This window comes from Arachis hypogaea, chromosome 14 (genome assembly GCF_003086295.3).
Source record: "Arachis hypogaea cultivar Tifrunner chromosome 14, arahy.Tifrunner.gnm2.J5K5, whole genome shotgun sequence".
Classification (NCBI taxonomy): Eukaryota; Viridiplantae; Streptophyta; class Magnoliopsida; order Fabales; family Fabaceae; genus Arachis; species Arachis hypogaea.
Window position 1 is genome coordinate 1,730,063 of NC_092049.1, and position 16,365 is coordinate 1,746,427.

The window sequence follows — 16,365 nt, forward strand, 5'->3', positions numbered from 1 at the left end:
ATTTCATATGACACCAAATGAGAATTTAGGATTTAAATTAGAGCTTTTAGTTTTTGTTTTTTAAATTCTTTTAATAAAAATATTAAAAACTAATTAAAAAAATTTTCTTAACTGAGTCAGAAGCTTACTTACCACATCAAACACTCTGTTTGTTACGTCAGTGATGTTTATCACTGATTTAATCAGTGTTAATTGTCAAGCATATATTTAAAATAAATTAAATTTTTTAAGGATAAAATTGAAGTAAATAAATTAAATTTTAGGAATATTTTTGAAAATTTTGATACATCTAAAAAAACATATTTTTTTGAAATAAAAAAATGTAAACAAAATCTTATATGAATATAACATTACACTTTAAAATATCAATTGACATAAAAAAAATTAAAATGATCTATTAAGTTGTGTTTATCTATAGAGATGTGACAATAAGACAAGAACACATAAATATAAAATTGTGTTTGACAGATGAGATATGGACAAAGATATTATGTTTAGAGACATTGAATTAGTGTATTTTATGTCCATTCTGACAGAAAAGATATAGAGACACTAATAAGAGACACAATTTATTTTTTATTTTTTTTATTATTCTTATTAATTTTTTATAATTATCATTTTTATTATTATATTTTTTTTTCAATTTTTTTGAATAAAAAAAGAAAATAAATTAATTTTTCATAATTTCTTCTATTTTATTACCAAATAGAATATAAGAACACTAAATTATATAATCTGTCTTTTATGTTTCGTTATTAGTGTCATGTCTTATAATGTTCTCAAACAAACGCAGACTTAAAAAAAGTCTACGGGCCAACAACTTTTTAAATTCTAGTCAGCATGTAACCAACAAAAGAAAAAGTGAATAATCTCACACCATTAAAAACATTATTGATAGTTACTTGATAACTACAAATCACGAAAGTTGTTGGTCCTAGCACTCCTCGCCAGACTTATTCCATGTGATTATATCCTTATTGTGTGATCGGTCCCTACCGTTCCTTCCTAGCCTCCAACTTTTGGCTAATTTGATTCCGCATTCATATAAATGTTGTTTCAGTTGCGAAGTTTGCAATAATCAAAGGCCAAAGGATATTTGATTTAATTTCCCAAACAAAATGAGAGTACCAAGCTCTGTCCTCTGTTATTTCCTTTCCCTTCTTCTTGCCTGCTGTGCCGCAAAAAAGGTGATATGAGTCATTGCAATTCACACTCTTCACATCTTTTATTTATTTATTTTGTTGAACTAGAAAGCAAATTTTCTAATGTTCTCTCATCTCTACTGTTTTATTGTGGTTCTAGTCTTATGTAGTGTACATGGGAGCCCACTCACATGATCCAGCACATCTGTCTTCTCTTAATTTCGATCACGTCACGCACTCCCACCATCAGTTTCTTCAATCTTTCTTGGAAAGGTATTATAATATGAATTTGGATCTTTTAAATTTTAAATTTTCACTTTACAAGATAAGATGTGATCTCTCACTATTAAATATTTTTTCTTAGTTTCATTTATAAAAGAAATAGTGAGAAATTATATTAATATATAATATTTCTATGTATATCTAAATTATCCATTAATATATTCTTTTGTTTCCTTCCTTGTACGTAGTAGTTATGATGCAGCCAAAGAATCTATCTTTTACTCTTACACAAGGCACATAAATGGTTTTGCTGCAATCTTGGAAGAAGAAGTAGCAGCTGAGATCGCAAGTAATTGATGAGAACACTATTTTATGCATTCTCTTTTGTTTTAACTTTCTTTTTTATATTTTTTTTTGTTTCTTTAGCATTAACGATTTTTTTGTAGTTTCTTTATTTGACGAAACTGCGTCATGGTTGTAGGGCATCCGAAAGTGATATCAGTGCTCGAGAATAGAGAGAGGAAACTACACACGACTCGGTCATGGGAATTCATGGGGCTGGAGCAAAATGGAGAAGTAACATCGAACTCAATATGGAAGAAAGCAAGATATGGTGAAGGTGTTATCATTGGAAACTTGGATACAGGTCAGTGCATTAGTGTCAGCGTCTATGAATTTATGGCTTTGATTATTACTATAATTATTAATTAATTATAATAGATAAGTAATAACCTCTTGATCTTGATCGTTGACTCTTACACACAAGCACGAAATACACGTAACATGTTTTTTCATGGGTAGAAATTTAGGTGCAGTCGACTTTACGTGAAGTTAATACTTGAGAGTCGTTGAATGATTTGATTGATTTGACTAAATTTATCAACTTCACGTAAAGTCAACTTCAGCTGAATTTTTACCTTTTTCGTTGAGAAGTGTTAGTAAATCAATATATTTTATGATTTCTAATTAATTATTATTAATATTTTTAATAATATAAAAAATATTTTTTTAATAATTAAATATTGACTAAATTTTAATAAAAATACGGCGCTTTCAATTTTTTTTTTTTCTTTTTCATTATCTCTGATCTATTATTTCCCACCAGCTTCTAATGATATTTTTTTTGGAGTTTTATTTATTATTTCAAAAAGGTTGATTCCGAAATTTTTCACTCAATAACATTATTATTCTCTCTGGAAGGTCTAAACTTTTGTTTGTAACATTTTATAATTTTTTATATTAAAATTTAATTATTTAGATATAATTTTTGTCTAAATAAAGGATAAACTATTAAAATAATATTTAAAAATTTATATTGTTAATAAAAATAATCCTAAAACTCAAAATCGATAATAAACTCTTAAAAAATTAAAAAATATGATAAAAATAATTAAATATTAAATATATATTATTAGAAAAAAATTTAAAAATTATATTTTGATATAATCTTTTGTAAGCATTATTAGAAAAATAAGATATTTTTATTTAGCCAAATAATTTTCTTTATTTTTTTTAAATGATTGGACTTTTCTATAAAGAATTAAAAAAGGTTTGTAGATCAAATATTACTCAAATAGATAAGTTATTTGCTAAATACAAAATTTATTTGTTATTAATAAAATATAATTTTTTGTTATATTTTTAAATTATTCAAAAACTTATTTATAATTCGTATCTTTCGGTGTTAATTTTGTTAACTGTATAAACTTTATGGTACTCTTTTAATAGTTTACCTAAAATAAATAACAAAAATACTTTATATACACTAAAAATTCACCACTATATATTTGTGTAAATTATATAAATTAATTTACATATTTTTTCAATTAATAACCAGCTACCAGAATAATAAATCTGTTCTATTAGAGTAATTAAATTTATTTACAGTAATATAATAAAAATTTCGAAATGCCAAATATATAATATATAGATATATAATGATTGCATTTTTATGTATATATTGCATGATTGAATAAATAAATAAATATACTAATTTTTAATATACCAAGATTTTAAACTAACATATATTTTAAAATAAGAGGAGTATATATTTGTTTTTCACTTTTTTGTTAATTAATATTCTATGGATATTCTTATATATATATACCAGTAACTTTAGATAATATAATTAAAAAAATATTAAACGGTTTGTTTAATTTGACCGTGATTAGACTATAAAATCAGAAAAGTTACTACTAAATACATATTTAAAATTTCTAGAAAGAAACATTTTTCTTTTAATTAACAATTAATAACCAATATTCTATGGACTTATTAATTCAAGGTCCCACAAGGAGAACATTTTAAACTTTTATTCTATCCAATTGATTAGAACTTTAATTTCAAATCTGTATATATACCACTTTTTTTTTTTTAATTAGTAAATGTCTTTTGTTAAACACTTGAAGATGTTGCAAAACCTTTACAAGTTGGATCAGAGTAAATGATTAAATTATTGACTAAAGTATTTTTAAAATTTATTAACAACAAAAACATACATACACCTCCAAAACATTTTAAAATATAACAAAAGTATTTAACTATTAAATATATTTGTTTTCAAAAAAAAAACTTAAAATATCGGATGTTGATTTTTTATAACATGATTAAAAAAATTAAATAAGATGTTTTTATCTTTAAAATTTGTGATTTTATGCTAAATAGATTTTTTTTTATTTTTTGGTAAATGGCGAATAATATAAAAAAAATGAAAAGAAAACCTAAAAATCTACCTTTTATCATTTTTTAAATAATTATTTAAATATTCTCACAAAATGTTGAATCAAATACTTAAACGATTTATCAAAAATAAAATTTATTTTTCACATATAAAAGACTGTATTTTTTGTTCTTTTTATAAAATATTTTAAAAATATTTTATCGTTAATAAATTTAGAGGGTATTTTTGTCCAACATGTGATAAGTTGAAGATATTTTTAGGAGTTTATTCGTTGGATTAATATGAATCATTCATGTTACATGACTAATAGTTTTATAGTCAATGTATAATGAATATAAATAAAAAGAATAATCTTTCAAATAAAAAATAGTTTCATTTGGATATATATCTATCTCAGGCACTATTTGTACACAGGCTATATCTTGAATAACACCATATATAGTTCCAAAGGGGGAAATTGAGCAAATTTTGTTAATATTTTCTTTTTAGTAGCTGCAATAAATATGAGTAGATACCTATATAAGGAAATGAGATTGTGATAATTTGTATGCATAGTTCACTTGTGACATTTTTCAGGCTGCATGTGAATTTGGTTGCAGCTGTTTGGGCATGTACGTAGTTTTTTTTTTTTTTTTTACTAAAGATAGGTGACTCGAATCAACAACCTCTTAATTGAGTATAAGGAGATTATGCCATTTGATCTATGACTCATTGGCAGTATGTTGTGTTCTTTATGATAGATTGGTTGATATATACCATCTCATTTTATTTGTGTGAGTCTCTAATGAATATGTAAATGTTGCCCAAGAAACAATTAGCATTTGAAAGATAAACAGAAACTAAGAGACGGAGATTGAAAAATAAAAACTGAAATAAATCTCAATATTGTATTTAATGTAAAGTGGAAGACAGAGACTAAAATAAAAATAAAATTTTAATTTAATTTGCATAAAAGATAAAGTTGGAATTAATTAATTAAAATAAGAATATTTTAAATATAAAATATTATTAAAATTTCTTTGTCTCTACAAATTTCAATCACTATTTTTTCATTTTTTAGAAGTATTAAAATATTAAAATTTAAAAAATAAAGACTAAAATTTTCTTAATTTTCATTCTAATACCTCAAAATAAACGTTGCCTATTGCTATATACTTTACCTCCATTACCTTTTCACGGTAATAGCAACTAGTAAGAGGTAGTTAGCATATAAGAATGAATATAAAAGAAAAAATAACACTATAAAATTTATAAAAAATAAAATAACTTTCTAATAAATTTTTTGTTAAAAATTTAAATTTTAAGCAAATAAAAAAATTAATATCAAAATCAAATTAGTAATTTCAAAAATATAACAATATTTTTCAATAAAAATAACACTTTTAATTTATATCAAATATCAAAATTTTAATACGTAATAATTTATCTACTGAACAAAAATTGAACATCTTTATTTAAAAACGTAACAAAAACGTTTTATTTTAACGTCTTTGTCGGAATATCCACCTAAACAATTGCTACTTAATGATAGCCGTGAAACGTGTGTTTACGAGAACAAAAAATTGGACCATGTTGCTAAGCTTGATGAGACCCTAATGAATAGAATCTTCGATTCACATTCTCTAGTATTTATATATCTTTATCTTTATTGGTCCACACGCTACTCACTTTTTGGTCTCACTGTGTCTTGTAGGGGTTTGGCCTGAATCTGAGAGCTTTAACGAGAAAGGGTTTGGACCGATTCCCTCAAAGTGGAGAGGAATATGTGATCATGGATCTGATCCTACCTTTCACTGCAACAGGTATATATAATAATATTTTCTTTCTTCTTATCTATATTCATATTTTCTTTTTCTCTTTATTATGCCTTTTTTTTCGTTTATTTATTTTGGATGTTTAATTATTTGTTAGTCTTTGTAATTTTATTAAATTTATAATAATTCTATTAGAGAATTAATTAGAAATGTAGTTAATTAAAGTCTAGAGTCAATTAGTTAAAAAACAAATTTATTATATATATAGTCTTTATTCAATTTTTTTTAAAAATTTATTATTATTTAATTAATTTAAATGCATACTTTTATTTATTAGTTGATAAAAAAATCAAGAAAATTATTTGTCTTTTAAAAACTAGGATTTATAATAAAGCGTATGGTAAATTAAGGTTTACAAATTTAGTTTTAAGAATGAAGAATTTGAACTATAATTACAACGCAATATTCCTAAGAACAGAACAAGACACTAATGGACAGAGACACAAAATTTTGTGTTTTTATATTTTGTTTGGTGAAAAATTATAACAAATTATAAAAATTCAATTTATTCTCATTTTTTTTCATTCAAAAATTTTGAGATGAAAAATATAATAATAAAAAATATAATTATAAAAAATTAACAAGAATAATGAAAGAAAAAATAAAAAATAAATTGTGTCATTGTTAGTGACTCCGTGTCTTTTCTATTAGGATGGACACAAAATACACTAATTCAATGTTTCTGAAAACATTGTCTCTCTCCATGTCTCCTCTGCCAAACATGATTTTGTGTTCTGTCTCTATAAACAAATACAACCTAAGAGAACACTAAAACGACATGTTTTACTATTATTCAAGAATTATTTTGTTTTTGTTTTTTTTGTATATGTGGACGCTTAATTATCATGTATATGAATTAACATGTTAATCTACAGATTTTATTAATAAAAGATGCTAAAAATTAAATTAAGAATTGATTTAGCTGATAAAGATAAATACTAAAAATTGACGTGTATATTAATTTTTTTTAAATTATAATATTTATTTTTTTAAAAATTTTGAAACTGATTTAGATAATTACCATATAATTTTTTTCTTTTAACGCGCATTAGATATTATGAAAAGGCGATAATTTTGACATCGTGAACTTTGTGCTGCCTATCAAAAAAGGTGTAATATCCACTCCACTAAAAGGCAAAGCTTATAGGTAACAGTATATTCTAAGTATCTTATCAGTTATCACCAATTCTTAATAGCTAATTTTACAAACAGGTAGTGTGCGACGCTTTATTCTCGGGGAATAAAGAAAACGAAACATCATAAAGCTTTCAAGCGATAATGCAAGGCTTAAACAAGTGAAGGTTTTTATTTTTTTAATTATTATTTAACAATGAAGGGAAACGAGAAACTAAATAGTTTTTTTTTTTTTGGTGACTAGAAACTAAATAGCTTTGGATAGCTAAAATCTTGATGCAGCTAGGCAGAATATTTTGTATTTTTTTTTGTAACTGAAATAAATTAAATAAAAAAAATAAAACAAAAAATTTGTTTAAATAGAGGGACCGTCTTTTTTAAAATTACTCTTAACCATCTCTTAAAATGAAAAAAGCTATACATAAAAAAATTGTTAAAAGAAAAATATTAGAATAGAGGCCATCAAAATTTGTTATTTTTGTCCATCACGTAGTTATTAATTCAATTATTTTAATTTAGTAATTCAATAACATACTTTATTCCAACCGACAACAAAAATTAACAAATTTTAATGGTTATAATCCAATATTACTAGTGACAATATCCATTTTATAAAGAGAAAAACTCTAAACGGCTCTTGACAATTATCTCGAAAGACAACAAGACACTCCGTAAAAAAAAAATATCCTTTTTGATCCTTGATATTTATTTTTATAAGACTAATTAACCCTTGTATCTAGGGCTGCACACGAATCGGATTGGATCAGATATAGCCTAAAATTCTATCCGATCCGCACTGCACTCATCGGATCGGATCGGATACAATATCCGCATTTTTTCTAGACCAAATCCGATCCGATCCAATCCGCATGCTTACGGATCGGATTGGATCAGATACCGGGTATATCTGCATAATTAACAAAAAAAATTATTTTAAGATTCTATTTGGCTATTTTTACAAAAAATACCATAAAATTTATTTTTTACCTGTTTAAGCCTATTTACTCCTAAAATATTATCAATAAAAGTTCTCTTGAATAACAAAAAAAAAACACAAGATTTAAGTTTAATTATTCTAAGTTGAAGTACAACATAAAAAATTAAAAACAAGATATCATAAAATTCATATCACATTAGGGTTTACTTTCTTAAACTGTGCTATTTATATGAGACGTGCGAATATGCGGATTTGCGGATCGGATCCGCGGATATCACTGCTAAATCCGCAATCCGATCCTACTATAGTACGAATCGGATAATATCCACAAAATTTTGATCGAATGCGGATATTGTTCGATTCATGTACAGTCCTAGTATCGATATTGACAGAAAGATTAACCAGTCCTACAAAATTAAATATCAAAGAGCCAAAAATATAATTTTTCTTTTATTTAGAGGCTTCATAACTCTTAAAAAAAATCATCAGAATTAAAATTGGGTATTCATTCTTTTCTAAATGAAAACTTGGATAGTATTAACACGGGAATGAATCTCTCAATTTTTTTAACAATTGAGAGAATTAAATGTGATTTTTTATCATTTATTTTTTAAGTAAGACCAATAATAAATATAAAAAAGAGAATAATAAGGGGTTAAAAACCACACTTTACCCTCTTAATTTTTTTTAACAGTTGAAAGGATTCATTCCCATACTAAGACTGCTAACTCAATAAATTTGACCACAACTCTCTCAAATTTAATTATTATGCGTTTAGCAAGTTACTGAGACCTAGCTACTCCTCATTAATTCATATCTAGTTCTGATAATTCACAAATCTGAGGCTATTCAAAAACTCATAAATCTGTAATATTTGGTACATGAATTCAGGAAGTTGATCGGAGCAAGGTACTTCAACAAAGCATTTCTTTCGGCTGTAGGAAAAGTGAATGGGTCAATAGAAGAGTATGAGTCACCAAGAGACATCGAAGGGCATGGGTCCCACACCCTCTCAACAGCTGCGGGCAACTTCGTTGCGGGAGTCAGTGTCTTTGGCCAAGGCTATGGCACCGCCAAGGGCGGCTCGCCCAAGGCACGTGTGGCGACATACAAGGTTTGCTACGGCGGCTACGGCTGCTTCGATGCGGATATGATGGCGGCCTTCGACATGGCCATCCACGACGGCGTGGACGTCTTGTCGGTGTCGATTGGTGGCCCTCCTTCTCCATTTTTCAATGACAGTATTTCCATTGGGTCCTTCCATGCCGCCATGAATGGCATTGTGGTTGTTTGCTCCGCCGGCAATAGTGGCCCTTTTGATGCTTCTGTTGTGAACCTTGCGCCTTGGCATATCACCGTTGCTGCCAGCACCATGGATAGGGCGTTCGCTAGTTATGTTGTCCTTGGCAACAACATCACCATTAAGGTTTCTCTTTAACTTTAATCAGTGCTTGTTCGGGCGTCATTGTTTTCATAAAAAAAAATTTTTTTTATTATTTTTTTTTTATTTTTTAGTGTGTTTGATAAATTTTTAGTAATAAAAGTAAAAGTACTAGAAAAATAAAAAAAAATCTTTTTTGAGAAGCTGTAATTTAGATTTTTTTTAAAAGAACTTTTTCTCTTAAAAACAAGATCTTTTTCATCTAATAAATAAACAAAAAAATACTTTTATATCGTTATACCCAAACATAATTGATAGATAAAAAGATTTTTTTGCATGAGATACCCAAATATAAAATTATTTTTACTTTCTATAAGATTTTTAAAAAAAAATAATTCGAAAAAAGATCTTTTCTTAGAAGCTCACCCAAATATGCTCTTAATCCTCATTATCAATTCATTTAGGTGAAAACTCAGGTGCAATCAACTTCACGTAAAGTTGATATCTAAAAGTCGTTAGATGAAAATTTAGTCAAATCATCTATCGACTCTCAAATATCAACTTTACGTGAAATCGACTACACCTGAGTTTTCACCGTTCATTTAAAGTCGGTTTGAAATTTTTCAAAAGTTATGTTAAATATAGGTAGAAAATGAAAATATTAAATAAGGTGAACAATAGATATATCGGATCTGCAATTCATGAATACTAAATAAGTATAGTTCATGTATAATATCTTTATCTCGTAATAAAATATTAAAAAATTATCAAAATTTATTATTTTTTATTATTAATTAGTTATTAATATTTAAAGATATAAAATAAAATATATTATTAAATTATTATATTAAAAAATAGATTAAATAAATTGAGTTAATGACTAAGTAACCGTAACATTTCTCATCCATTTTATTAGCGTCATGATCCTTTCGTATTTGTGGTTTTCTCTAACTTTGAACTAAAAAGGGTAGCATCTCATGGGATGTTCACATAGTTTATATTGTGTGAGTAAATAGTATACAATGTCAAAGGAGAATGTTGGGGATAATAATTTTGTTGAACAATATGAACAATCACCAATTAAATAAAAATATACTACATTTTTAAATTAATTTTTTAAATTTTAATATTAAAATAACCATCTGTATGCTAGTAAAATGAATATTCAATATATTTATTATTTACATTGTTTAATATTTTTATTGTTTACCTATACTTTTTCAACGTGAAAATACACTTGTATGGTTTCATTTGTAGGGTGAAAGTTTATCCGCTTCAAAAATGGCGCACAAGTTCTACCCAATCATTAAAGCTGCAGATGCTAAATTGGCTAGCGCAAAAGTTATAAATGCGTAAGTATCAAAAAGTGATCAATAATGTGATTATTGTTGTTTTAATTTCGTTATGTTACTAACATCATTTTTGTTAATCTCTACTAATTCTTATTTATAATTGTATTTAATAGAAGTGTCTTTATTAATGTGTCTAATAAAAATATTTTTTTTATATCTATGTTTAATAGAAGTATCTTCATAAATATATTTTTTAAATATGTATTTTTATATATGTATTTAAAATATAATTATTAATTATTTTTTGTAATAAATTGAGAGATAATATATTAGTACTTAGTAGCCTATATTTATTATTTTTCTGAGTCAAATCAACATTAGAATTTTACTTAAGCATAAAACTAGACTTGGGAAATAAGATTTAATAATTCTTTTGGTTTTTATACTTTTATTAAATTTATAATTAAATTTTTATATATTTTTTTAATTTAATTCTTATATTATTTTTATATTAAAAATATTAAAATTAATAAAAAAATTAATATGATAAAAAATTTAATTAGATTTTTAGTTATATATACGTTTAATTTACAGAAAAATATTTAGTTAATTCTAATATTTTTTACACTAAAATAAACCTAATTACAAAATTAAAAGTGGTATAAAAATTTAATTAAAAATATATAAAAATTTAATTACAAATTTAATAAAATTATAGAAATTAATAAATTAACTAAACTAAAATAATATAATATTTAGGTGTACCCAACTAACACTCAAAAAGAGTTTTATAAAGAGTTGGACTGAATTTATAAGAATGATCCAATTGAATTATGCAGTGAGTTGTGTCTGGATGGAACACTAGACCCGAAGAAGGTGAAGGGAAAGATTGTGTTGTGCCTCCGGGGATCAAGTCCAAGAGCGGAGAAGGGAGAGGAAGCTCTTCTAGCAGGTGCCGTGGGAATGGTTCTTGCCAATGATAAGATCGATGGGAATGAAATATTAGCCGATCCTCACCTCCTTCCTGCCACTCATGTCAATTTCACTGATGGTCTCGCTATATTTGATTACATCAACTCCACCAAGTAAGTTATCTACCATTTTCATCTTAAAAAATGCAAAAGAAAATATATAGAAAAAACGATAAATAAATTTTTAATTTTTTATTTCGAAGACAAATAAATAATATAAAAGAGTCTTTCACTTTTTATAATGTGAGACATTTAGACTTCGTTTGCTTGATTATTGATGTATAAAATGGACATAGACACAAAAACACAGACATTAAAAATATAGATATAAAATATTAGGGGTGTTATCGGTTCGGTTCGGTTCTTATAAACACACAACTGTTCGGTTTGCTACTTTTACAATAATCGAACCGAACCGAACTGAACCAACAGCGGTTTGGTTCAGTCGATTTTTTCGGTTTTTAATATCTAATGAGCAAAATATGAATAACAGTAATTAGAGGTTTAAAATAGTCAATAAACTGAAATAATAAAAGTAAAACATTGAAATGATTAGGGGTTGGGGATTTTTGTTGTTAGGTTAAAAGTTAAAATGGTTAAAACATTAAAATGGATGCATATCTTCGGTTCGGTTCAGTTTCTATCGAGCCATCCGAAAACCGAACTGAACCGATCGGTTTTGTCAGAAAAAACTAAAAAAACCGATTTTTTCGGTTTTTAAATCAGTTGTTGTAATTTTTGGTTCGGTTTGCGGTAATTTTCGATCCGGTTCGGTAACTTATACCCCTATAAAATATTTGTGTCTATGTATTATGTTTGGTAAAAATAATAAACAAAACACAAATATTTGAAAAAAATTAAAAGATTAAATTACCCTTTATTCAAAAAAGGTTTGAAAAGATAAGAGGACAAATTTTGAAAATTTAAAAATTGAATAAGGATAAAAGAGTAAAAAATTAGTATCTCACAAGTTGTGTCTCAATGTCTCACCAAATTGGAGGTACATAAATTTAATATCCATCCGAGTCCTCCCGTGTTTTTTTAAAATATGTGTCTCACCAAATCAAATAGTAGGCATATGTCACTGTGTGCATGTGTCATTGAGACATAAATATCAACCAAACACTACCTAAATCATTTTAAAAAGACTTATTTATCTTTATATATTTTAAACAGAATAACTTAAATATCTCACGTTACAAAAAGTGATAGATTTTTTTTTATTTCGATTAATTAGAAATTCATATATTTTCTAATTAAAAAGTCTAAAATTTCTTTGTCTTTTTCTCAAATATATAAGAACTTTTTAGTTTCTGCATCTGTGTCTATCTCTACAACTATATATCCCATGTATTTAGTAGAATCATGGATCAAATTTAACTGCTTGAAGTTTATTGCTAGGTTCCCAGTGGCTTATATTACATATCCAAAGACTTTGTTACATACTAAGCCAGCTCCTTTCATGGCTTCATTCTCATCAAAAGGGCCTAATATCCTTGTACCAGAGATCCTAAAGGTGTAATATTTTGCTTAATTGATGAATGTTTCTTCCAAATTTGTTGTCAAATATCTAAACACTTTTTGGTTTCAATTTTTCAGCCTGATATCACTGCACCAGGTGTGTCAGTTATAGCAGCTTACACAGAAGGCCAAGGGCCAACCAATCAGGAGTTTGACAAGCGTAGGATTCCTTATAACTCACTCTCAGGCACATCAATGTCTTGCCCTCACATTTCAGGCATCGTTGGATTGTTGAAAACCATGCATCCGTCCTGGAGTCCGGCGGCTATTAAGTCTGCAATCATGACCACGGGTGAGAAAATCTCAATTTTGCCTCGCTTAGAGTACATGTTAAGATTACAAAATGAAAAAGTTTTCATTGGAAATATAAGGTTAAAAATTCAGGTGCAGTTAATTTCGTATGAAATTTATAGTTGACAACTATTAAATGATAATTTAGTCAAATTTATCAAATTATTTAACGACTCTAAATTATTATCAACTTTATATAAAGTGAACTGCACCTGAGTTTCCACCAAGATTTAAGTTTCAATGAATTTATTCTGTATTTATCAAATAAAAACATTTGAATATGTTATCTATATTATTTTTTATTAGTTTAATATTGATGGTAATTAATTCACTTTTTAATTTAGATGTGGCTGAAAAAATGGTGTAGGAAGCAATTATGGAATGTATAGGTGCTTTACGCAGGAACAAAATCGGATCGTCCGATTTTTGGGAACACAAATCGGAGGGTCCGATTACTTTTGCCAAAATTTAAAATTTCTTTTCCACACTAATCGGACTGTCCAATTAGTAGGCTTAATTTTTTTTACAAAGAAATCGAATGGTCCGATTTCTTTATCCTTATTTCAGAAAAAACTGTCCCACATCCATGTTTAACATCCACATTCTCCACAACAACGCATAACACACACATCCTTCTCATATCCAAAAAAAATAAGCCTAATAATTAGTTAAGGGTACATAAAATTTTTCATTTTTCTACTTTTCATTCGTTAGAAATTATCAAAATGATAAGAATCAATTTTTTTCTCTCTCAACTTTCATTCTTTCTCTCTCTGTTCTAGTTCGTCAAACCATTAACATCACAGCTTGAATAATTTAGGATATGAGATTTTCTTCAAAATCTTTCTACTAATAGTAAACTTATTATGTGTCTTAAAGACACACCTTAACTAAACCCTTTTTGTTTAAACCATTTGCATTTGTGCTTGCAAGTACTGATTTTGCTGTGCTACTTTTCAGCCACAACACTAGATAATGAGGCAGAGCCACTGCTAAATGCTACATATGGCAAGGCAACACCATTTAGTTATGGGGCAGGGCATGTTGATCCCAACAGCGCAATGGATCCTGGCCTTGTTTATGACACAAAAATCGATGATTACTTCAACTTCTTATGTGCTTTAGGCTACCACGAAAAACAAATTTCCTTGTTTTCAGAAGGTCATCACTATAAATGTGCAACGAATTTCAGTATCCTCAACCTCAACTATCCTTCAATCACAGTTCCAGAATTCCCTGGCTCACTCACACTCACAAGAACCCTCAAAAACGTTGGTGCTCCGGCTACATACTTTGCTCAAGTTCAAAACCCAAGCGGGATCACTGTTTCTGTCAAGCCTAACATACTGGAGTTCAAAGAGGTTGGTGAAGAAAAGATCTTTGAAGTAACCCTGAAGGGGAGGCAAGGAGAAGCAAGAAATAATCATTTCAAATTTGGAAAACTGATTTGGACAGATGGCAACCATTATGTGAAAAGTCCAATTGTCGTCAAGTCTAATTGATTTGGTGCATGCATTATTGCAAATTGTACCATACAGCTTCCAAATTTGTGGTTTAGAAAGTTTTCATGTACTGTTGTTGATGGAAAAATAATGATTGCATAAGAGAATAAAAATGTGAACCAAATAGACTTATAGCTTGGTTGGTATTTCTTGCGATTATCGTTCGCTTCTTAATATCAAATTCTCAATTTCGGAAAAATAGCATTCGCTCATCTAGCAAGTTATCGATTTGAAGAAAAAGTGGTATGCTTGGAAGCAAGAATTTCGCAATGGGATGCTCCAAAAACATGACAAATTGTGCATCAAATAATCATAACTAAACCTACAATTAGAGGAAAAGTGGTTCATGGAGACAACAATGAAAGAAAGATTGTTTGTATTGTTATAGTCACCAAGGCAGTGTTTAGACTCTGTCTTTTAGACACAAAAAGAGAAACACAAATACACAATAAACATAAATACACACAGTAATACATAAAAATAAAATATGTGTTTAATAGTCTTTTGATTTATTATTTAAATTTATGTAAGATGTTAAAAGGTGTTGTAGAGAAATTGATTTTTTTACAGAAAAAATTTTTATAGGGTAAGAAAGATGAGAGGAATGGTATGACTTTAGTTAAGTGGGAAGTGGTGCAAACTCCTAAAAGGTTAGGTGGATTAGGAGTCAGTGATACTATGATTCGCAACACAGCTCTTCTATTTAAGTGGTGATGACGCTTCTTTGAGGAGGAGTGTTTGTTATGAGAGAAGGTGTTTGTGTTCATGTAATAACTTGAATCCAAATGAACTTCTGTCCACCTAAGAACTACCTGCTAGGAGATTCGTCGAAGGATATTTGTCAATTATAGTTCACGAATCAATAAGTTAGACAGAAATTGATTATTGGATTGTCTATGGAAGCGGTGATGGGAGAGGAACTAGATTCTAAGAAGATATTTGGCTTCTTGGAGGTTATTTGAAAGATCATTTTTCAAGATTTTTCTCGATTTCAAACCAAAGAGGATCAGTGATACGAGATTGTAGGTTTTGGAATGGGTTTGAGTGAATATGAAACTTCAAATGGAGGTGAGATCTGAGCTAATGAGAGTTGAATCTAGTGAACCAGCTACACGATACGTTAAGGTATTTTTTCTACTAACTCATTTGTGTAGGTGTTGCAAGCAGAATTGGTCTTAGAGGATGTAACAAGGTACAACTTTACTAGGACTATATAGAAAGGACTAGTGCCACTAAAAGTAAAATTATTTGTCTGATTTGTTTTGACTGACGGGATCAATTTAAGGAGAGACTAAGTCGGTTTGGGGTTATTAATCAACAAGATAATTTATCACCGCTTATTTCTTGGTTGTAGCTTTTATTGACAAGTATGATATGTATGAATATCATATGTTGGTAGATTATGGTCTTGTTTTGGTACATTGAAGAAATATTTTTTAAGTTTGACTGAGATATCAAATAGAAAGAAAGAATGCAAG

The 16,365-nt window shown here is 27.6% G+C and overlaps 1 protein-coding gene across 2 annotated transcripts; it reads left to right on the plus strand.

Annotated features, from left to right (window-relative positions):
- The first annotated feature begins 986 nt into the window (after positions 1-986).
- Positions 987-15,086, plus strand: LOC112740887 (subtilisin-like protease SBT5.3). Of its 2 annotated transcripts, none has more exons than XM_025789579.3 (11): positions 987-1,187; positions 1,303-1,415; positions 1,613-1,713; positions 1,846-2,010; positions 5,738-5,846; positions 8,821-9,355; positions 10,568-10,662; positions 11,442-11,687; positions 12,975-13,089; positions 13,173-13,386; positions 14,346-15,086. In XM_025789579.3, exons 1-11 carry the CDS (start codon positions 1,119-1,121, stop codon positions 14,885-14,887), a joined length of 2,304 nt encoding a protein of 767 aa, XP_025645364.1. In that variant the 5' UTR covers positions 987-1,118; the 3' UTR covers positions 14,888-15,086. The 2 variants fall into 2 exon arrangements, with proteins under 2 accessions (XP_025645364.1, XP_025645365.1); XM_025789580.3 differs by having other exon boundaries at positions 989-1,187; positions 1,616-1,713.
- Positions 15,087-16,365: the final 1,279 nt, after the last annotated feature.

What these genes read in the sequence shown, in the direction of transcription:
- LOC112740887 (XM_025789579.3), top strand. Translation starts at nt 1,119, where the DNA reads ATGAGAGTACCAAGCTCTGTCCTCTGTTATTTCCTTTCCCTTCTTCTT. An exon ending in CATTGGAAACTTGGATACAG is followed by an intron (nt 2,011 to 5,737) that starts GTCAGTGCATTA and finishes TGTGTCTTGTAG; the next exon opens with GGGTTTGGCCTGAATCTGAG. An exon ending in GCAACAACATCACCATTAAG is followed by an intron (nt 9,356 to 10,567) that starts GTTTCTCTTTAA and finishes TTTCATTTGTAG; the next exon opens with GGTGAAAGTTTATCCGCTTC.